This window comes from Hippocampus comes, unplaced genomic scaffold (assembly GCF_001891065.2).
Source record: "Hippocampus comes isolate QL1 unplaced genomic scaffold, H_comes_QL1_v1.1 scaffold245, whole genome shotgun sequence".
Lineage (NCBI taxonomy): Eukaryota > Metazoa > Chordata > Actinopteri > Syngnathiformes > Syngnathidae > Hippocampus > Hippocampus comes.
In genome coordinates this window covers 120,842-145,395 of record NW_017805834.1, presented here as the reverse complement: position 1 = coordinate 145,395, position 24,554 = coordinate 120,842, and the positions used below count along the sequence as shown (strand labels likewise).

The 24,554-nt window shown below is 42.1% G+C and overlaps 1 protein-coding gene across 1 annotated transcript in view; it reads left to right on the top strand.

Annotated features, from left to right (window-relative positions):
* The window catches only part of itpr3 (inositol 1,4,5-trisphosphate receptor, type 3), a 191,920-nt gene that overhangs the window by 94,147 nt on the left and 73,219 nt on the right, over positions 1-24,554 (top strand). The window contains exons 18-27 of the mRNA XM_019887755.1: positions 670-751; positions 3,590-3,705; positions 9,752-10,003; positions 13,811-13,955; positions 14,033-14,177; positions 16,900-17,102; positions 18,377-18,497; positions 18,600-18,654; positions 18,793-18,958; positions 21,430-21,597. Of these exons, the coding sequence (XP_019743314.1) occupies positions 670-751; positions 3,590-3,705; positions 9,752-10,003; positions 13,811-13,955; positions 14,033-14,177; positions 16,900-17,102; positions 18,377-18,497; positions 18,600-18,654; positions 18,793-18,958; positions 21,430-21,597 (1,453 nt within the window). The remainder of the gene's footprint in view (positions 1-669; positions 752-3,589; positions 3,706-9,751; positions 10,004-13,810; positions 13,956-14,032; positions 14,178-16,899; positions 17,103-18,376; positions 18,498-18,599; positions 18,655-18,792; positions 18,959-21,429; positions 21,598-24,554) is intronic.

Sequence of the window (24,554 nt, the reverse complement as noted above, 5' to 3'; positions counted from 1 at the left end):
AAGTGAAGTGCCGGCATTATTGACTCCAGCTGTAACGCAACTTACTTGGTTCAAACAAACATTCTAGTGCCACCGCACAAACGTGACGACTGTGCAAAAATAACTAAATAAAAGACACCACTGTTACAGAAAGACTTTACACGCTATTTACACTGCCGATCGCGAACGGAACGAACCGTGATTGAAACTAACTGTGATGCCGCTCTTTATACGTTGCTCTGTCACCAGGAAGTGGCAGACACGCCCCTCTTTAAGTGCCAGATAAATCCATCAATATGGGTTTCGTGGATGGATTGTGTGATGCCGCTCTTTATACGTTGCTCTGTCACCAGTCAGTGGCAGACACGCCCCTCTTTAAGCGCCAGATAAATCCATCAATATGGGTTTCGTGGATAGATTTATTTGACTTTTTTGATTTTTGCGGTCCTTGGACCCACTTTATACTTGTGGACGAGGGATTAGAGGCTCTAATCCCTCGCTGTGTCCGAAGACCAGCAACCCAAGGCCAAGGCCAAGAACTTGACTCCCAAGGCCAAGGACTTGACCTTGGCCTTGGGACACACATGCACTGTACTTGTTTTTCTGAAAAAAAGAAACATCCCCCGTAGAGTAGACAAAAATTGCCACACACACATTCTACAATTCTTGTTGACTTTGTTTTAATTGCAGGCGGCGGGTGCCCAAAGAGGTGGCCCCAGCTGAAATCCCCACGCAATATATGGGAATGGATGACTATGCAGATGAAGATGAGGTAATAATAAATGTTTTCCAAAACAAATTTGTTCCCTTCTATTCAGCTCCACTTGCAAATCTCTCCTCCCTGAATCAAATCGATTAGAAAGAAAATTATAAATGGCCAACTTCGATTTGAGTTTTGAGTAGGGGATCCTGAGACTTTTTTGAAGTCTTGGGCTGTTACATGTGCTTCCAGCTTTTGGTAGATCCTGGTGAAGTATTCAACCGGCGCTGTTTCAATAAAAATGTGTAGAGGTCGCAACTAAGCCTTTTGTTTTTTTCAACCACAAAATAAACTTCAAAAATAGTCATTAATTGGTCAAACGTGATGTGTGTGCCAAGTATGGTATGTTTTCAAGAATGTTAATACCATAAAATTTGGGGGGCAAACACTGCATCCCCAAGGCAACAGCATTTGGCAAAATATGAGGGTAAGTCAAAAATTATCCGCACTTTATGCTACAGCGTGCGCTTGTGTTGAAGTTCGATGCAATTTTGCCTGCATGTGAGAACTTGTGTGTCACGTGATCACAATCAGCTGATATTTTTGTTTGATCGATTGTTACACGTGTTTCTTTCAGTCGATAAAAATGGCCGCTTCACCACTCCACATGCACCAGTGGAGAACAACGTGCAGTGTGATCCGATTTCTATGGTCAGAAGGTGTGTCTGGGTGAGAAGGGGTAGAGAGGGCTATCAGTTTAATTAAAATTAAACATGGAAGGAATTGAGTTGGTCGTTCTCCTCTTCTGCCCACGGGGCAGGATGTCCACAATTTCCCAAAACAATTTGAAATGTGTTTCCTCCTCACATCGCAGAACATTTCTCCATTTTGCATCAGTACATTTCCGATGAGCTTGTGTTCAGAGAAGCCGGCAGCGTTTCTGGGGTGTTTGCTTTGCATAGTGGAGTTTTAAGATGAATTTACGGATGCAGCGCCGAACTGTATTTTTGGACATTGTCTTTCTGAAGTGTTCCTGAAGCCAATCTGATTATATGCTTTCCACATTGATGTTAGTTTTGGATGCAGTGCTGTCTGCATTCACTGTTGATTTTCACCCTTGGCATGCAGTGGTCTCCAGATTCTCTCAACCTTATGATGATGTTCTGGACTGTAGATGATGAAATCCCTAAATTGCGTAGATCAGGGGTGTCCAACCTTTTTTGACTTAAGATGTACTTTTCAATCAACCAACCTCCCGCGATTGACCCATTGCCGCACACGTGCGCATACGCACACACATGAACACGCAGGCCATAATGAGCAACAGCCATAATGGCACCTAAGATGAAAGAAACAGAAAAGTAAAGTAGACACAAGAGAAAATCACTGCCTACGCTTTGTCGAGACCTGGGCTTGGGACGCACTTTTGCGGCGCGTTAACGATCGTAGCTCACGTGTACCATTTTAAAATGCTTCTCCTGGCACTCCAGATTGCCATTCTTTACCAGTGTCCTCGGTGAATTGTTAATGAAACGAACTTCGATTGATAATAGTAATAAAAGCTATTGCACAACAGCTCTGATTGCGAGCTGCAATTCCAGACTGCTGACCTCTAACAACATCCGGTGAAGCAGGTCACGCGCCACCTTAGGTTAAAGTTGACCGGCTTTTTTATTTATTTTATTTTTATTTTTTGAATACTTTTGTGAGAGTCAGACTAGTAGGATGCTTAAGTGTGCAGTGTGCAATAACACATAAATATGTCATATTTATAATGCACACAGACACACAAATGCTCTAGATTGTTTGTTCTTCTTCCCCTCTACGCCCCTCGCGATTGACTTGGGACCAGTCCCCAAGCTACCGGTCGATCGTGAGCTACTGGTCGATCGCGATCGACGTATTGTGCACCTCTGGCGTAGATGGTGAAATCCCTAAGTCCCTTGAAATTTTACATTGAGCAGCATTGTCCTCCAACTCTTTGACTATTTTCTCATGCAGTTGTTTACCAAGAGGTGAACCTCACCCCATCTTTGTGAATGATCGAGCAATTCAGGGAAGCTCCTTTTATACAAAATCATGGCACCCTCCTTTTCCCAGTTAGCCTCTTCACCTGTGGGTCATTCCAAGTAGGTGTTTGATTAGCATTCCTCACCTTTCTCAGTGTTTCTGGCCCCCTGTCTGCTGATTTCCAGAAAACAATAACGGGTCGCAGTTTGAACATAAAACATCTTGTCTTTGTAGCGATTCAATTAAATATAAGTTCAACATGATTCTTGCAAATCATTGTATTCTCTTTTTAGTTATGTTTAACACATTTCATTGAAACTGGGTTTGTAAATCATTGTATTGACTTCTTAGCATACAACGTTGAGTACTAGCATGATACTGGCACATTGTAATTGACATTTTTGGGAAAATGAAATACATCTAATTAAATGCTAGTTTGATAAAATATGACCGCAATAAAGGGCCAAAAATTGGGCAGAAAAGGAAATTAGATATGCCCATCTTCCTTTTGAGTTTAGAGTAGGGCTCCAGAGATTTTTTTGCAGGGCTTGGGCTTTTGTTTGTGCCTCCAACTTTTGGTAGATCTTGGTGAAATGGTCACCGGGGCTGTTTTGTTCAAGATTTGTAGGGAGCGCAACTAAGCCATTTCTATTTTAGCTGCAGAATGAACTCTTGGTCCCTAATAAATTCGAGAGAAACAAAAAAGACCTTGCAGCAAATGCTGCTTGGCCCATCATAATAATGATCGTCATCATCATCATCAGAAAAACAGTAGGGACCTCACAGTGTTCACTAATCCTCATTATCTATATTCCTTGTTACGGTTTAGCTTCATTCTAGTTTGTCTTCGTCAGGGGTTATCTTCATTACCGAAGCACAATTATTGTTTGTTTCTTGTAGGTATGGCTGGTGTGGACTGACAAGACCAATGAGAAGCAGGAGAAGAGCATAAGGCAGCTCGCTCAGGAGGCTCGACAAGGCAATGCCCATGACGAGAACGTACTTACCTACTACAGGTCAGCCGTTATGTCTCTAAAAGAACAGTGTTCGACAAATATTGTTCTTGGTGTCTCCAGCAATCAGTGTTTGTTATTTTTCAAACGCGCAAATACTTTCACTAATGTCAAATTAACACAGAGTGTTCTTGATGTCCCAAGCAAATCCATCATGTTATTCCTCTGAAGAACAATAATAATCCAGTCTCAAATCAGGTTTATTAACACAAAAATAACGAATGATTAGATTTTACCACCTCACAAGCAGGAGGCACTTTAAAATAACTGAGTTGAATAAATAAGATGATGTCAGAACAATAAAGGCTTGAAATTAAACAAGCAGCTGTGAAAAGCCTTCAGAGGCCGGGCCACTGTGAGCTGTTGGCACGTTGGTGTAATTGCATTGAACAAAATGTATACCTGGATGGATGATCTCTGAACTGCAGGTCACGTTGTCACGTTTGCGAGGTGGTGGTGGACCCCAAAAAGCAGGCAGGAGAGAGGAGCAGGGTGTACTTGACAGATTGTATTAAAACATAGAGAAAACTAAATCCTAAAAAACAAAGTCCTGAAAACAAAAAGAATCCAAAGTAGCAAACAAAACCCATGACTTAAGCAAAACACTATCAATAACTAGTGATGTGCCCGACTGTGCCGAGGCTCCGATGCCTGTGCCGAGTAAACCGGAAGAAAATCTGCGAAGCGCGCATTGAGGCATGTGTCGATTACGCTTGTGGCCACGCCCGATGCCTCGGAACGCACGTTGCTCCGCCCGAAGCTTCGCGAGACGGGATTCCTACGTCACCGCCAACAAATAGTTTCGCGGGTGATTCGAAATAAAACGGCGCACCGGGACGACAATGAGCTGACAGGTGACACTGACTAGAGATAAGATCGGGCCGCCCGAGCCCGCTGTTCAGGTCTGGCTTCTCTCTCGCTGACTTTTTTTTTTGTTCGTTACGAGGCCGTGAATAGTTTTGGCCACGAGAAGACCGGGGTTCGCCAAAAAAACAGAAGTGGCCTCATCACAACATGTACTGTACGAAACACTCGCAATGACAATTCAAAGAACTCCTTCATGTCTCTATGATCCAGCCGTCATTGTTCTTTGTCTCGCTGCTTATCTTCAAGTGCCGCACTCGATTTTTAAAGACGTACTGCTGCTGTGGTGAATGGCCCAATTTTCAACCCGGCAAAATGACGGACGGCCTTAAATTTTCCCCGTCCAGGGCCGGGTTGGGCTTAAATACCAGCAGGCCGGGTCGGGCTGGATTTTTTTGGCCCAATTTTACCTCTACATCAAATCCATGGTATCATTTTAATCACTGTCTGTCATGACATTTATTTTCCACATGATGGCGCAGTAGCACAAATAAAGCCTCATGATGCTTCGGCCCAGGAACGAACCAATTGGATGTAAAGCCTCATTGCTTCATGAGGCTTCATTTTCCCATCACTATCAATAACATAAAACATGACCAAAAGCATGACAAACATACATGGCAGCAACAAACAACCATGACAGTAGCCAACAGCAACAATGACCCGACAATGAGTGTTCGGGCGGCAGTCCCTTTACATAACTAATTACCTAACGACCAACAGGTGTGCAGCTGCAGGGAGAGCCCTGCAGTGCCACCTCTTGGTCCCAAACCGAATCATGACACACGTAGGTCACCCGTTCTTTAATTGTTGGAAGGAAACCAGAGTGTCTTTGACAAGCGAGATGGGGTAAATTACCTTCTATCCGAAACACTCACTTTTGGGTACAGATGGGGTCATAACATGTATTATTCATTCTCATGATGGAGGAATTTGTGTTTTTTTTCGTTGTTTTTGTCTTTTGTTTTGTCATATGGTGGTGTTGTTACTTTGTGTGGACCTGATGTGGATTGTTTTCAGCATTTTTGGCCATGACATTTGTCAAAGAAGAAGAATCTGTGCTTAGTGGTTGCGTCTTCTTGGCAGCACGCGTGTACCAGCCTTGATTTTGATTGGGAGGAATGTCGGCACCATTTGACTGTCGTTTTTGGACAGACCCGGGACGATTGTGTGTTGCACCTGCATGGGCAGCATTTTTCACAGCCCCGCTTTGTTCAGTGGAAAGGTCGGTGCTGTTGGACAGTCTGCAGCTGGATGGATGCATGGCATGAGGAGCCGGCGATGAGAAGAAAGGAGCGACAGCGCAGAGCACCAATGCGTATGTGGAACTGGGAGTCGCGCTCGGAGTTGAAGCGGATTTACATGGGACAGGACATGAGAGCCAATCTCTTTTCCGTCAATGGACGCTACAGCTTTTTGTTGCTTTCAAACTTAGCTTGTAGCAGACGTGTGCACATTTTCAGCATGACATCTTTGATCCACTGGTGAAAAGGACACTTTGATTCGCTCCTCTTTCATCTATAACTGCTTCAGACAACAAAGTATATGCAGGAAAAGCGGTTAAGATTGCGTGACTGTCTGTGTCTTAAGTGTTGTGTGGTATTATTTTGTCATTTCATGTTAACTGTTCTATTGATGGCGGCGCGGGCACCCGCAGCGGCTCCTCTTGTTGTCTTGTTGTCTGGTTGAGAGGGAAGACATTTCATCTGTGTTGTATGTTGCACATACAGCGCATTTGACAATAACGTTGTACTTGACTTGATATGCCAATAAATAACTTGCACAACAAAGAGTAACATGTACAACTGTGTAAATGTACTTACAGATTGTGCCTGAACTTGTCAAAAGAAAGAGGATGGAAGTGGATGTGATACTACTACTATAAGGACGAGGGGCACTTTACTGTACTGTAATGCAATTTTGGGTGGTTTTAACTACTTCCACCACTAGGGGCACTGCGCTACATTGTAATACAATCACTGGGGGAAGAATACAGTGGGATCCTTTTATAATCAAATTTTTTATTGACACACTCACACTGTCACCAGTGAGTGCTTTCTCATTTGTCAAGTCAAGTCAAGTACAACTTTATTGTCAAATGTGCTGTATGTGCAACATGCAGCACAGATGCAATTTCTTCCCTCTCAAGACAACATGCAACAAGAGGAGCCGCGGCGGGTGCCCGCGCCGCCATCAGTTTGTATAGCTAAAGCGAGAAGAAAAGCACCGATCTTTCTGGTCCTGTATCTCAACCGCTTCCAATAACACTCCCTTTGTCGTAGAAAGGGTTCCGTCAGTCGTCATCTGTACCTGTGGGTAAAAAACAAAAACAAAAAAGGACGTTTCGCTTCTCTCACAGAAGCTTCGTCAGCGGTAGACAACTCTGAAGTCTCCGTGAAGACTCCGGGAAATTGCTCTGCGCTAAAAAGCTGAGCGTGGCCTATTTGAGGACTGGGTGGGGTGGTTAGTCACGCCCCTATGGTGAAGAGGCCCATTGATTTCTAAATTCCCTATCGTTGGGTCTTGATTAGGCCTATTGTTTGGGCTAGGGCTGAATAGCTACTTCCAGTTAGCCTGATCAGCATGTCTATGTCCCTTGGTGGTCAACAAGTTATTGTAAATAGGAGACAGGTTAAATCTGATACCTCCTTCACGGTTCAGAGAGGGTGAAAATTTTTTAACAAAAATCGCTTCCTTTACTGCCCTTTCAAACCATCTCTTTTCTGTTCCTAGGATTTTTACTTGTTCATCTTCAATTGTGTGGTTTGTTTCTTTTAAATGTGCGTTTACTGCACTTTTGTTATCATTGTTTTTCCATTTGTGTTGATAAAGTCTTTTCTAACTTGTTGACCACCAAGGGACATAGACATGCTGATCAGGCTAACTGAAAGTAGCTATTCAGCCCGAGCCCAAACAATAGGCCTAATCAAGACCCAACGATAGGGAATTTAGAAATCAATGGGCCTCTTCACCATAGGGGCGTGACTAACCATCCCCACCCAGTCCTCAAATAGGCCACGCTCAGCTTTTTAGCGCAGAGCAATTTCCCGGAGTCTTCACGGAGACTTCAGAGTTGTCTACCGCTGACGAAGCTCTGTGAGAGAAGTGAAACGTCCTTTTTTGTTTTTGTTTTTTACCCACAGGTACAGATGACGACTGACGGAACCCTTTCTACGATGGAACTTTCCTGTACGACTGAGAGCCTCCACAAACACTCCCTTTGGCAGTTTACCCTTTCTTCAGGGCCATTATGATTGTTTAGCGCTTTATGTGCCATATTTTCTGCACTATAAGGCACACTTAAAAGCATTCAACTTTCTTAAAAACCAACAGCATGCCTTATCATCCGATGTGCCTTATATATGGTGTTGCAGTCTCTTCATGGAGTCACGTCTCGTCTCTGTACAGCTTGCCACATTTACGTTTACAACAAAAACTAGTTTTTGTCTTTGGTTTTGTTGGGGGCAAAGTGGCCTTCTTTCCTCCGCGTGTTTGTTGAATTTCGGACGAGCAGGATGTTGGTTATCCAAATACAGGCTGGAGTGGATGAACAGTACCTTCGAAGGCTTTATTTGCAGAATATTCCGGGCACCCGTGGTTTACAGACAATGGCTGCAGTGCAAAGAAGGAAGGGATTCACAATATATTTATATCATCAGCGGCACCAAAACCCATGGTGAGGCATCAGGACTTTCGTTTCTCCTAAACTGATTCTTAGCTTGTGTCAACTGGTGCATTCCTATGTCTGTGCATCGCTACAAGGTCTCCAGTAGGGAGTGTTCCAATTTTAAGTGATGATAGCTTCAAGGATGCCAAGTTACGCTGCGGGCATGGGAAAGCTATACAGAATGACTAAATATGGGCAGAATACACACTTCAGTTTCTTTCTATACACCAGTGGTTCTTAACCTTTTTAGAGGTACCGAACTCAACCAATTCATATGCACATTCCATGAACACTTAATTAGTGAAAAACAAAAATATGAGTTTTTACAAATACAAGACAAAAAAATGCATTTATTTAAAAAAAAGAAAAAAAGTAAATACAATTTCAAGACATAAGTATAATTTTTAAAAATTATACGACGTACTATCACGACAGTCACACATTGATGACTGAGCAAACTAAATTTCCTGCAGCACTGATTGGACAAGCAATGTCATGTGATCATCTGCAGCCAGAGATAGCCTTACGGGTGTCCTAACTAATTGACATGTTGAGTCGGGTGTGTCTTAACCTCCATGGCAGAGGCTCCGTCGAACCCCTGAGACCGATTCACCGAACCCCGAGGGTTCCATCGCACCCAGGTTAAGAATCACTGCTATATACAGTATTGTATTGTATAATAATTGTAAAAAATAAAGCTGACTGCAACTGAAGAACTTAGAATCTCGAATTCTAAGTTCTTGGTGAAATTAAAATAATGTACCTTCCTACATGATAGTGAAATGACAATAAGAATGTATGTTATTTGCTAAAAACTCCACATTTATTTAGGTTATTGTTCTCCCTGCTGTTATATTTTTGGGTTGCCTTGAGTGGCAGAAAGTGGTTAATGTTGATTCGGCATTACGTCAGTTGGAGGAAAGAGATGAAAGCGTGATGTGCATATGGCAAGAGCTTTGATTTCTTCTAATTACTCCTAAATTCCTGTTTAGAAGGCGAAACGGTATGTGGCTATGACTAATGTGTGTTTTATGGAGTTGAGATGCTTGTGGGTATGTTGTATATTGTGCAATTGTATATTTTCGTCATCATTTTCCACCAAAACAATAGTGTTCCTCAGTGATGGACGTGTGGACACGAAAGGCTGTTGAACATTGGCCAAATCGTTAAGTCTTCCAAAACTAGGAAGAAAACCATTCGGAGCAGTGACACTATTTTATGGATTTCGCCTTTCGCAGGTTCTTAATCCCTGTGATAAATGAGGGTTCGCTGTACATGCAAAAAATTTAAAAGTGAAATTTACACCATATATAAGAAAACCTGATTCTCAAAATAATATGAATTTATTAATGAAAATGTACTGCTTGTCATTTTGAAAATACATGAGTATTTAGAATGTCGCGCAGCATCATTTTGTTCTTTTACTTTGGCCTTCATACTTCTTTGTAGTACTGCTTATGGATTGTGGCATGAATGTTGACATTATCCTTCTGAAAGTGTGATATGTTATCTGCTCAGGTACCAGCTGAAGCTTTTTGCCAGAATGTGTTTGGACCGCCAGTACTTGGCCATTGACGAAATCTCCAAGCAGCTGGATGTGGAGCTCATCTTTCTGTGCATGATGGATGAGACTCTGCCCTTCGATCTGCGAGCGTCCTTCTGTCGCCTGATGCTGCATGCTCACGTGGACCGCGACCCACAAGAACTGGTCACGCCTGTTAAGTTTGCCCGACTTTGGACCGAAATCCCCACCTCCATCACTATCAAGGAGTAAGTCGTCATGGGAGTTTGCAGTTTTTAGCCTCACTTAGCCATCTCTTACACACACACACACACACACACACACACACACACACACACACACACACACACACACACACACACACACACACACAGAAAGTAGTTCAGTTTCAGCCAAGTAGCAGCACCAGTAAGAATAAGAAAGCTTTATCGCTGTAAACAAGACAACCTTCATTAGCCACGGCTGCTTTGTCTGTTGCGTGACTTAAATGCGTAAAGGCTGAGGCCTTCCGGTCCTCAAGGGCCGCTGTCTTGCCTGTTTTAGATGTGTCAAATACAGTAAATATTCTCTAGTGCGGACTCGTGTTGGCGCTGTCCAATTTGTCCTGATAACAGAAATTCCTCATTTGGGAAATGAGCATGGTACATGTCCTTTATGAACCTGCAAGTATGTTGACAAAAATGCACGTGTAACAACACAATCAATAAAATACAAAAATATACTGTCCAAAAACTTTATATAACAAAAACTGCAATACAGGTGTATCCAAAAAAAAATCACAACAGTAAATAACGTACAGTATTTTAATGTTTATTTTTTTTCTGTCTTGGGAAAAAAAGTGTGTCTATTTTGGATTGTTTGGTTGGATGCATTCTTTGGTTTATGACAATGTTTGCCTGCGTGTCATACAGTTTTGTTGCTAGTTGCAAGTAACTGTCCCGTTGATCACCGATGTCTGGTAAGTCTTGTGCATACTGATGGATTTGTTGCCATTTGCATTGCTTCCTCGCTGGATGGTGGCTTGTCATCAGGAGTTGAATCGATGCCTTGTTTTTTAAAGTTTCGTAGATTTGCGTCTTTCCGACTCCAAGTGTCTGCTGGATGCTTTTAACTTTGTGTCCAGCCTTGCTCAAATGGATGCATTTCACTCGCTCCGCTCCAGTCATTACAGTTTTTCTACGTTTCGATGCCATGATCTACACGACGTAAGTGAATAAAGTTAAAATCTTTCGCAATTGCAGTCAAACGCACGCCAATAAAAACTCACTTACACGTCGTCGTTTCGAATCTGATGATCGAAAAACGCGAAGTGAAAATGTGTCTAGGTGTCGTCGTACCGTAGCGTTGGGTGGGCGTTGCGTGTATTTAAGCTCCCGCGGCATGACGTCTCAATCCGGGTTACGGGTAGTGGAATTTCCGCTTACGTAAATTCCGGTAACATGTTATATCGTAGTCAAAATGTTAATGCACAGGTTTTTGTTCCGGGTAAAGGAAATTCCTTTTCATAGAATTCCGGGGATGGGAATATTTACTGTATTGACAAGATATGACCGTGTGGGTCCAGTTACAGCAGATTTTCTAGTCCAGGCAGCACCAAAATTAAAAAAAATTTAAAAATGGCGGATACCTTGTTTGGTTTAGCATATGCCTCCTAGAGACTTTTTTTTGTATGTCTTGGGCTGTTACATGTACCACCAAATTTTTGTAGCATTAGGTGAAACGGGCAGTGATCTAGTGATTAGCATGTTGACCTCACAGTGCAGAGGTCGTGAGTTCGATCCCGGCTCCGGCCTTCCTGTGTGGAGTTTGCATGTTCTCCCCGTGCCTGCGTGGGTTTTCTCCAGGTGCTCTGGTTTCCTCCCACATTTCAAAAACATGCATGGCAGGCTGATTGAACACTGTAAATTGTCCCTAGGTGTGAGTGTGAGTGTGAGCATGGATAGTTGTTTGTCTCTGTGTGCCCTGCGATTGGCTGGCAACCGGTTCAAGGTGTCCCCCGCCTACTGCCTGAAGACAGCTGGGACAGGTTACAGCATGCCCCGCGACCCTTGTCAGGATAAAGCGGTTCAGAAAATGGATGCATAGATGGATAGGTGAAACTTAAGACCAGCACTACTTTGTTAAAAATTTCTAAGGGGCATTCCAGAGACAATTTTTTAAAAAAATGCATCATAAACTAACAAATTATTGATTGTTTTGCCATGCTAGATATGTGTGCAAAGTTTCATGTGTTTTTGTGCATGTTTAGACCCTTAAAATTGCCACTATGATATTAAGTCCAAAGATCGCTTCAGGCTTTGACTTTTCTTGAAAAAGCAGCAATGTTTATTGTTACTGTGACTTTGCGGCATGGCATCGGCCAAACCGTTCACCACCAGCATGAGAAACGTCATCAGGCTTTTCTGAGAATTTTCTAGTTAGATCATTCAGCATACATTGAAGTACATTAAAATATAAATATACGTAATTTTTTAAAAATAAAAATGTATTTTGTCATCACTGGGTGGCTCTATATGTATGTATCATAGAGACATCTTCAGGATGCAACTATTTATCTAGATGTGAGGTTTGGGATTTTTCTACAGGCAAATTATAAAGCAATTCGCTGCCCCCATCATATAGTAGTTCGAAAACTCAAGATTTTTTTCCCCTGTTGTCCCATGTCTTAAGATGATGTAGCCACAGTTTAAAATCAATTGGATGAATAGTCTAGGACAGGGGTGCAAAGGTATGACCCCTGTAAATGTGCAAAAATGGGCCAAGATTGGACTTTCAAAATTTCATAGCTCACTTCCTGTTTATTTTTTACTTTGGCCACAATGGACGTTTTTTATATGTCTCAGGGTGCTACACATACATGCCTGCCAATTTTCATTGGACTAGGTCAAATGTACCAGTATAGTTCTTTTTTTCTTTTCCACTCTAGGTGGCGCTGCAGAGACATATTATTATTGTTATTATTTTTATTATTATTATTATTATTAAACATAATCATGACAATTATGACAAAACCAGTAATAATACTACTACTACTACAACTAATAATAATAATTCTTGCAAAAACAATAGGTGATCTCGCTGTGGTCATGCTCGCCCCTTAATATTGTGTTTATGCAAACCAACAGACAAATTGAATTTGGTAATGCAATTACTTTTTTTATGCTTTTTTTTTAACTGATGTAAAAAAAGATGATTAGTGTGACCACTCATCAAAATACCCTCAGTTTTGTGTTTCCACTGCAAAGGAACATGACCCAACACTGTACACTACTCCCTTATAAAGGCTTCTTGATTACGTGTGCCTCATTGTCTTGGCCTCCACTTGCCGGTCTCCTTACCACATCAGTACCGTCTATGACTTTTTTTACACCCAGCAAAAATCATCTAAAGCAGTCATTTACCGTATTTTCTGCTCTAAAAGACGCACCTAAAAGTGTTTACTTTTCTCAAAAACCGACAGTGCGCCTTATAATCCGATGCGCCTTATATATGGATCAATATTCTGATTTCTCGGACGTAGTATTTTAAATGTTCTGTGTAGTGTTTTCTTCCAGCTGCAGTGGTTGTGATAGCTCTATATAAATAAAGCTGTATTGTATTGTATTCCCCCTAGTGTAGCTCCATCTAGTGGATGCACAACACAATGGCAGCCACTATTGTGGATTCTATTCTATGTGCCTTATAATGCAGGGCGCCCGAAATATGAAAACAGTTTTAAAATAGGCCATTCATTCAAGGTGCACCTTATACACTGAAGCGCCTTGTAGTGTGAAAAATAGTGCGGAATATACAGTATTTGTTCTGTCTGTCACTGTAAAACGGTGGCATAGCTAGATGAATACAGATACATGATACATTATAAATAAATAATAATAATTTGTAATTTTCTGACCAATTATGTGATATTTTATAATTTTCTGCGCCAAACCCTAACAGCTTACGTGCCATACTGTGCCCTGGCACACTGGATAGGAATTACTGCACCACAAGACTGTGAAAAAGTCACTTTTACACCATATTTCCCCTTTAACCAAACTGTTGTGTTCCCACCTCAGTTACGACTCAAACATGGATGACAGCAGAGACAACAAGAAGAACCGTTTCGCCAACACCATGGTCTTCATGGAGGAGTATCTCAACAACGTGTTGAACGAGGAGCTGCCCTTTCACAATGAGGAGAAGAACAAGCTGACCTATGAGGTCCGCAGGGACCTCAGGCACCAAGAACGCTTCAGTTTTTGCCTCCTTTTCTGACTTCATTCCTGTTCCCTGTGAAGGTTGTGAGCTTGGCGCGGCATCTCATCTACTTCGGCTTCTACAGCTTCTTTGAGCTGCTGCGACTCACTAGAACACTGCTGGGAATCATCGACTGTGGTCCCAACCCCTCCCATGGCACCTCACTGATCAATGACGAAGGATCAGGTGACCTGCTAGTAAACATCCCGGCCAATCAGAAAAATAGTCTTGTCCCTTCCTATCCAATAGTAGCCTGTACTCTAAAATATATCCAGTCGAACAAGAAAATACCACACCTCAAATGAGCCCCCCCCCCCCACACGGCCTCATTAAAAACACCAGTTATTGCCACTAGGTGTTAGCATAAGTTGCATGAGTCAGGTGGAAAGAGTCTTTTCATAAGTGACCACACTAACCACCATTGTGTGTTTTCCATCTGTGGAAAAAAAGCACAACACTTTATTTTAAAATATTAGGGTGTGTATTTGCACACCCCTCCACCTTTTTCAGGTGGAGGGGTTTGTGCATCTCAGTGATACTCTCCATGTCAGTCACTAGGTACTTTATGAAACCTGTTACTCAATGGGGAAAAAAAATGATCTTAGGTGAGGGACCAGAGAACACACAGACAACCACCCCAAAAAAATGACAAATGGAAAATGTTTCCCTTACCAGGCCCCCATCAGTTCTAAGGCCTGACAGTGAAAGACAATCATGGGCTCACCACTTGTGGTTGGGGAGAAAGGAGGGCGGGTGCTGTGTGAACTGGGCAGTAGTTACACAAGCTGGCTCTTGGGACATGAAACGTAACCTCCCTGGCAGGGAAGGTGGCGAAGCTTGTATAAGATGTCGAGAGACACCGATTAGATGTTGTCTGGCTCACCTTCACACAACAGCTATGGCACTGCAACTAGTTGTCTTGAGATGGGTTGGACATTCTTCCACTCTGGAGTTGTTCCTGAGAAATGTCAAGCGGGTGTGGACTTACTTAATGCCCCACGGCTCTCTGTCTCTATGTTGGGGTTCAGCCCAGTGGAGGTTGCCTCCCTCTACCTTCGGGTGTGGAGATGGGTCCTAATGGTTGTTGGTTACTATGCACCCAACAGTAGTTCAGAGTATGGACCCTTTTTGGATTCCTTTGAGTGGTTGTTGATGAGGATTCTCTCAGTCAACTCCTTCCTTCTTTCCCGGGCAATGACGGTGACACCTGAAATGGTGTGATTCAGAGGAATCCGATCTGAACGTGAGTGGTGCTTGTTCTTGGAGTTTTGTGCTCGTCATGGATCCTCCATAACAAACACCATGCAGGAGTGTTGGCACTTGGCACCAAGGCACCCTTAGCCGCAGTTTAGTGATTTACTTTGTGGTTATTTCATAGGACTTGCTGCTACATGTCTTTGACCGTTGGGTGAAGACCTGGCCAGAGCTGTTAAGTGATCGCATGGTAGGCTCCGATAATAGGAGAGGATGCAGGTCAGGCCAGACACTAATATACAGTGATCCCTCGCTATTTCGCGGTTCGTTTATCACGGCTTCAGTGCATTGTGGATTTTTTCAAACATATTCATAATTTTTTTTTTTTTTTTAAGTCCGCAAAAAGTCCGCAAAAGGTCTGCGAGAAGCAGCGAAAGTCAGCAAAACCACAGCGAGTCACATAGAGCAACATATACAGTACTACATGTGTATGTTTACTGAATTTTGTTATTCATAAACTAACCTAACTTATACATCCTCTTGTTTCTTGTTTTATGTTTAGAGGGAAGCTTGTGGAGGCTCTCAGTCTTACAGGAAAGTTCCATCGTAGAAAGGGTTCCGTCAGTCGTCATCTGTACCTGTGGGTAAAAAACAAAAAACAAAAAAACAAAAAACAAAAAAGGACGTTTCACTTCTCTCACAGAAGAAGAGTTGTCTACCGCTGACGAAGCTTCTGTGAGAGAAGCGAAACGTCCTTTTTTGTTTTTTGTTTTTTTGTTTTGTGTTTTTTACCCACAGGTACAGACGACGACTGACGGAACCCTTTCTACGATGTTTAGAGGGAAGAAATTTCATCTGTGGTGTATGCACATTTGACAATTAAGTTGTATCCAATCCAATCCAATGTTTAAATCTATTAGTATACAGCATTAAGTCATGTTAATTACTTCAAAATTTACTTCTACATGCATGTATACCATTAAATATGGCCTTATAAATATTATGTACATGTTAACCATGATAAACGAGGGATTACTGTGACTTTCGCAGCTTCTCACGGACCATTTGCAGACTTTTTGCGGACTTAAAAAAAAGATATATATATATATTTTTTTAATATGTTTATTGGTCGGCACTTCGTGGATTTTTGTTTATCGCGGGTGGTTGGTCCCCATTAACCGCGATAAACGAGGGATTACTGTATTGTGAGGGACTGCTGGGAGCATCTGTTAAAGTCCCCTGTCAAGAACATCTTATGGAGTCCCCTGTCCCCCAACTCCCACATTCAGCAGAACTTTGACCACATCCCAGCCATATTTTGTGACTCCATTGTTGAGGAGTGGGTTGGTGCCTGTCCCAGCAATAATCGCTGAACTTGTTGGGGAACACTGAAGCTGGGGTATGCTGTTAAGCTGAAAAGGAGTCCTTTCCGACAATCAGAAATCCAAGTGCAATGCATTTTTGGTTGTTAATCAGTCAAAAAAACACAGTAATGGGAGGATTTTGGTGAGGAAATGAATACTCGTCCTCCTGACATCTCAGCAAGGGAATACAACACAGCCTTAACATACTGTGTATGATGATGATGCGGTCAATGTCCACTGCAACTAAAACGTATCTTTATGAATCCTGCAATCCCAAACATTTATTGATCCTTTTCTTGTGAAACATTACAGGAATGTCCCATTGTTGTCACTCTTTTTCCACCTTTAAGGGAAGAATGTGAAACGCTCCATCCATGGCATGGGTCAAATGATGACAACCATGGTCCTCAGTAGGAAGCAGTCCTTATTTGGTGGGGCAGGGGCCCGGGTGGCGGGACTTGTGCTTGATGGACAGCGAATGGCCAAAGACAGCATCGACAAGATAGGCCTGACAGTAATGGACACAAAGCTGAAGATTCTGGAAATTTTGCAGGTCAGTGAGCCTGTAATTGCTGAGTCCATTCACTTGAACAATAGGCAAACAAAACCAAAGATGAAGGTCATTTGAGATCAATCAAAAGTTTTCACAGTCGCCTCCAGCTGGTGTGTTCGAAGATTCACTTCCGAACCCTCCTCTCCACCCGTTTCTTTCATGCAGTCCCCATATTGAACTGTTATTACCATTGGCATTTTGAGCTACTACTTAAGTGTTGTCAAAGTGACTTCCACTATGTCATCTAGAAGAAATATATTTGTTGTTCCTTAATTTAAAAGGAATGACTCCAGTATGTGCCAATATTAATGTCCAATATGTGTTCCGTTATTTCATTACTTTGTGCATTCATTTCATAGCAGAATGGTAAAATTATTTTCAATAGACCAAAACAAGTTGACAACAATTAGAAATGATAATAATGTCAACATGCTTACTTTCTACTCGTTCCCCTAAATCAGGGGCAGGGAACTCCGGTTCCTTAAGAGCCAGATCCTGCCTATTTTAGATCCCTCCCTACTCCAAAACACCTGATTAAAATGATAAGCTCATCAGCAAGCTCTGTAGAGGCCTGAAATGATCATGAACAATTGAATCAGGTGTTTTGGAGTATCAAGGGATTTAAAACAAGTACGATATGGCTCTCGAGGAGCCGGTGTTCCCTACCCCTGCCTGAAATCAAACTTGAACTCTTTGTTCTTTAAAAGAAAACAAACAAAAAAAACTGTCATTGTTGTTGCTAATAATAATAGTACATCAATGCTAATCACAATCTAAATCTATTTATTCAAGATCTTAGCCCTAAATTAACAAAAGGAAAAAACAATACACGACGCTGCTACTGTAGATTGACTGAAGTGTTTCACAGAATGCCAACCAATGACTGTGAGCTAGGCAGGATGATTTCAAGTGTTTTGTGAGCACATGAGCATTTTTCCACACCACTTACAGTATCCTCATTAGGGCCGTGGATGAGCTGTTGCCGCTCTCAGTAGACTTAGTGATTTTCAGGCACTGGGTGCCAACCAATCGCAGCATTGTGAAAAATTAATAATCATTTATTTACTGTACCACCTTTGGAAGCAAGAATTATTCATATTAATCTTCATATTTTTATAGTTGGGAAATATTAATGTGTTATTTAGCATAAAAGGATGGTTCAGGTTAACATTAACATAACACTTAATTGTTCATTAACTTTTGAAAGGGTATTATTGTATCTACAGGGGGGCACGGCAACTATGTGTGATGGTTGAGTGTCTTGTCGTCCTCAGTTCATTCTGAACGTGCGCCTGGACTACCGTCTGTCCTTCCTGCTGTCCGTCTTCAAGAAAGAATTTGAGGATGTCTATTCGCTGGCTGATGCTGATGCCACGACCAGTGTAGAGCACACAGGTGTGCATGCCCACTCACCGAGGGAGGCAGAGGGCAGCGGGAGGTCTGGGGGTTGACAATGGCGGTTACAATCTCCAAGATAACAAATGTCTGTTCTTGCAGCTGCCATCAACCGACAGCACATTGGAGAGCAGGCCGAGGCGATGTTTGGAGTCGGGTGCGTCAGAGTGCTTGAAGTGTAATTGCGTAACTTGTGTCTCACTCTGAGCGTGTGTGTGTGTGTGTGTGTGTGTGTGTGTGTGTGTGTGTGCGTGTGCGTGTGCGTGCGTGCGTGCGTGTGCGCGTGTGCCTACAGGAAGGGGAACAGCATTCTTGAAGTGGACGACGAAGGCGGACGCATGTTCCTGCGTGTCCTGATCCACCTCACTATGCATGAGTACCCGCCGCTGGTGTCCGGAGCTCTACAGCTACTCTTCAGACATTTCAGCCAGAGGCAGGAAGTGCTGCACACTTTCAAGCAGGTAACCCACCCTGCCCCACATATTTTTTTCATGTGTTTAGGAAATAATGGGCTGGTCACTACCTGAGGCCCAAGACGCGGAGACGGAGGAGGAGAGAGGGGAAATGTGGGAGCATATCAGATTAGTGTGTGGCACAATTCTCCAAAGGATGCAAATTCATTTGTAAATTAGATGTCAAAACAATTTGGCGGAAATTGATGTCAAAAAGTGTACATTTCATTTAGGTTTATGTGTGTGTTTATATTGATGAATGAAGGAAAGAACAACAAAAAGGTTGCTTTTTTTCAGCCTGGCAAGCCATGACCACTAAGAAAGTGGGTCTGGAAAGCCTGCCCTGCAACGTGGCTGGGCCCCGGTTCAAAACGAGACGTCCCAATCAAATTTGTTTATTTTCTGTGACATATCCTTCGTGCACGTCACTCTTTGGAGGCGTAATTCTGTCCTCATTCAAAATAGCGCGCGGGTAAGACAGTGATTTGTTAATGGCATTCAGCATAAAATCACTATTAAATCACCACAAACACAGGCCAGATTGCACCAACAATGATTAACTTTGAAACGAGATTAAATCATGGTTTAAATTCAAATCTTGTTGCACCAAACCTAGTTTAAAAATAAAACTGATTAAATTTGGACCTCCCTTTAAATCTCGTTAAATTGTATTTTTAAAGTGAGTTTAAATTTAATTTAGTTGCACCAGAATAAACTGCGGTTGAAACTGTAATTGAGAATTAATTTTGGGAATGGTTTAACTTCAACAGTGGCTAAACTTTTTAGGTATATAGAGCAAAAATAATGAAGTTTCTCAAATACAATTGATAGATGGGCTCAATACTCTTGAATTTAAAGGTGAAGAGATTGGGTGAAGAATAATTGTTGGACCTTTTCCCGCTGACTCAGGGACATCATACGTACATTACGTTTGCTGGCAGTGATAAAACAATCGGAGATTATGTAATACATACACTATGTATGCTGGCAGCGATAAACCAGCCAGACTTGCAAAAGTCGGCCTATTTGCTCAACCACCTGGCAACGTGACTGACTCCGTCCGACAAAAACAAGAGGGAACCCGGCATGTTTGATGGCGAAATTGTTCTTGGTTTTGCTGTTTGGTGCTTTCTACTGTCTTTGTTACTGATTTGTTACTTTACTGTTGTATATGTTAGTTGCTCCATGTACAGCACTTTGTGTACAGCAATGGCTGTTTGAAAGTGCTCTATAAATACAGTTGAGTTGAGTTGAGAAATTGCCAAGCTGTTCAAGTTGGTGCAATACATAGCCTCGCGTAAAGATGTATACTGTGCTTCAAATTTGACATCACTTACGAGAAGATCCTTGGTGTTTCTGTTTTATGACAAGGTATCATCTCAGAATCTGCACAAGAACTACTGTCATTTTTCATACGACAATACGGTGCGCCTTTTGTGTGGGCTAAGTGCAGAAATAGACCCCGTAATTGAGCCTGCGCCGTGAAAGCGCTATATAAATCAGGATGTATTGTATTGTATTGTTAATCCGGTGTGCTTTTTAGTATGGAAAATACGATAACTGATCAAGTTCAGGAGTAACATTAGGCAAACATTTTTGCTAGCGATCAACACTGTAAGCCCACATCTCACTGAATGGCGAAGGTCCGAGAGTCTGTGTGTTAGCATTCCTCTCACTCATCAGGGCTCGCAAAATTTGATTGCGACAAAAGAAAAAAAATACGTTTGCGAGGGTCTGCCAAATATCTTTGCAACCTGAAATGAACCTTGGCGGAAAAACATTTTTCACTACATGTGTACACATTTGCAAACCAAACCTCCACTGCTCAGTGAGATCTGAGCTACAATGTTTCATTTAAAAAAAAAAAAAAAAAAGCACCCTTTGTCACGAGGGGCTTGACAGTGGTGTAGCAGTGTTGCCTCTAAATCCAAATGCATAATTCATGATAAATTCAATTTCAATATCCGTAATCACAATTATCCCTTTCAATCACATTGAACTCAGTTTAAATTAAGTTAAACTGAGTTTTACTAAACTGAGATTAATTTTACGTGTTCTGATGAATTTTAAAACCGGATTAACTCATTTTAAATTTGCTTTTACTAATCTCAGATGAGAACTAATATCAGATGGAAGTAAACCTTGTTTGTGCAAGACAGCATAATTAAAACTCCATCAGATGACTGCCTTATGGGAAGCATTTTTTCTTTTTTTTTTCCTTTTTTTTTTTGGGATGTTTTAGCCACTCTTTGCTGATTTCGCTTTGTATTTGCTCAGGGTTGTTCCACCTTGGAAATGTGCTTGATGAGACTCAAATCTCTGGCACAGGGATGAGTCTGGATTTTCAGGCTATATTTTGTTTTCTTCAGGGCTATAGGATGGGTCCATAAGCACCCCTCGGGATCCACGTGTGCATGTGATCTGAGTACCATCATAACCACTAAAGTCAAGGCTGATCTTTGTTTTTTTTGCCTGCATAGGTCCAGCTACTCATTTCGGCTCAGGATGTGGAGAACTACAAGGTGATCAAGTCAGACCTGGACCGTCTGAGAACATTGGTGGAAAAGTCTGAACTGTGGGTGGAGAAGAAGACGTCTGGAGGAGGAGACAGCAAGAAGGAAAAGAAAGACAAAAAAGACAAAGTGGAGGTAGCACAAAACTATCACCTTGTCCTGGATGTGCATGCTGGACCATAACCTGCAAATTTGACCACAACTCACTATTCCCTTTGGAGGAATTTTCAACACAAAAATATGCATTGAGAATTAAATTCATATTTGGATGAATGCAGTCATAGGTTATCCACTACAATATGAATGTTAAAACAATCAAACATTACATTTAAGCCTCATTAACTTTCATGAGGAATGAGGAGGGCGACAAAAATAATTATTTACAATTATTTGTTAAACATTTTTATTAAATAATTAGTTGTTACTTTTCACAATGATTTGTTATTTTTTTCATGAGCCCTCAACTGTCCAATGTTTATTCCATCCACACTCACACTCACACCTAGGGACAATTTGGAGTGGTCAATCAGCCTGCCATGCATGTTTTTGGAATGTGGGAGGAAACCGGGGTACCCGGAGAAAACCCACACAGGCCCGGGGAGAACATGCAAACTTCACAGAGGGAGGCCGGAGCCAGGATTGAACCCACGACCTCTGCACTGTGAGGTCGACGCCCTAACTACTGGAACACCGGGCCACACCTATGTTTATTCCAAAAGATAAAAAAAATACATATAATCATGCCATATATGGGCCACTGCTGACTTGAACATTCAGATGGGCTCCTAGGCAAGACCCTTCATACAATTATGTCAATTCCCAGAGCCTGCCACTCCCAAGCCTGGATAAAAATGGGTGTCTTGCGTCAGGAATGAAATCTGGCATCAAAACTGTGCCAAACATCATGCGACTGACTTGCTGTGGCGACCCCTGACAGGGAAAAGCCAAAAGTCACTTCTTCATGCAAAGCAATGTAACATTACACACATATAAAACACAAGACCCTTTCATCATAGTAGCAAGCCTTTGGAAGGTAATCCAGCGAGCTAGCTAACGTGCACAAAATGTGTTCACTTTGTGGCATCTTTTGTCAAACATCACAAACACATGGATTTAAATCAACATCAAGACCAAAGTCCTTTGGTCACAAAAAGCTGCTCGATAAGATGACAATACGAAATGTGATGAGGCTTCTCCAAAATTTTGGAAGATGTCTTTGCATGTATAATGAATGTACGACTTACTCCCATCCAGTATTGTTCGCTGTCTCCTCACAGGACTAACAAACATCTCTGACACATCTCCCTGATGTAACATTCAAGCACCTTTTGCAACAATTTCTAACAAATTAGGATCTGCTGCTTTGTATGCTGCTTACTCGGCTTCCTGTCTGTGTTGGGTGTGAGGTGGGGCCCCGCTGTGGTATCCCTGGTGAAGGTGCAGCTACATGTGCTGATTGATTGTTGTCATCTGCTGTCGTCTTTTATCCTGTGTGGAGATAAGGGTGAAATTGGTCTGTTTTTTGAACAATAATAATTATGATGGTGATGATGATGACGATTATAAACGGGCCCAGGCAGCTGGGAGGTCACTCTTGTTTTTGTAGAAATTATTATTAATATTATGATATTATTCTTTTGTTTTTATGAAGGCTCAAGCAGTGACTGCTGCAAGGTCCCTAGTATTTTGCAGAAATAATAATAATTATAACAGTAAGAATTATGACAATGATGATGATGATTATTATTATTTTCACAAAATGAATTCCATTTTTGGGCAACTCAACAGGCATGAAAACTCATCAAACTTTGCACATTCATCGGGCCTGTTGAAAAATATGACATTTTAAAGTAATCGTAAATGGCGCTGTAGCGTCACCTAGAGTAGAAAAATAAAAAACAATCCCGGCCTGGTTGACCTTAGAGCTGCGAAAATCGTCAGGCAGTCTCAGATGTACACAAAAGTTAATTGCAGCCATAGTCTAAAATAAACAGGAAGTGAGCTATGAATTTTTGACTGCCCAATTTTGGCCGATTTTTGCACATTTGCAAGGGTAATACTTTTGCACCCTGGTTCACGAGGGTTCATCCAGCTGCGAAAATCGTCAGGCAGTCTCAGATGTACACAAAAGTTAATTGCAGCCATAGTCTAAAATAAACAGGAAGTGAGCTATGAATTTTTGACTGCCCAATTTTGGCCGATTTTTGCACATTTGCAAGGGTAATACTTTTGCACCCTGGTTCACGAGGGTTCATCGCAGAGCACGGGGAGGGAGGGGTAGACGATACTGAAGCCCGCAGTAGCACTAAATCAAGTAAGTCCCGCTCGATACGACGAAATAGATGTATCCGCACCGCTATTTTCTGTCATTGGATCCAAAACGGCGACATGAGAGCGACTCTTTGTTGCAGTGAGTTTTATGGGAATTGCGAACATTTTTACATCCTATATTAGAGCATGGCATCCAAACAAAGAGGAGCGGTAATGGCCGCGGAAGAGAAAATGAAGTGTATCTCATTAAACGAAGCGGGTTACGAAGTACGAAACATTCAGGAGACGCTTGGAGTCTGGAAGACTCAAATCTACGAGACTTTGAAAAACGAGGAAGCGATTCTTGCTCAGTCCGATTCGGGCTATTTCCATGCTCAGAGTGAATTGCTTGCGGCTCGACGGACAGTCCAGTAAATGAACGTTTCCTGAAATGGCTTGACTGTTATCGTGCTAAAAACTTTCCGCAAACTGGACTGCTAATAAGAGAGAAAGCGAGTTCCATAACGCTAACTATGGGCATTGAAGACTTCGAAGCGTCCTGCGGCTGGCTTCAAAAGTTCGAAGCACGACATCAGCTGAGCAACGCTGTCTTGTGTGGTGATCGAGGGGAGGTCGAGTTCGAGACAGTGAGTGAGTGGAAAGAAAGCCACCAGGTCTTTTACTCGTCTCATTTTGGAGCAAATAGTCCTACCTTTGTTATATTTTCTCATATACTGTACCTGTACTGTATGCCGCAGTTTTTGGACAATATATTGTTGCACTTTGTTGCTTGTGTTGTCACCAATGTATGTTGTTAACATACCGTACTTGGACGTTCATAC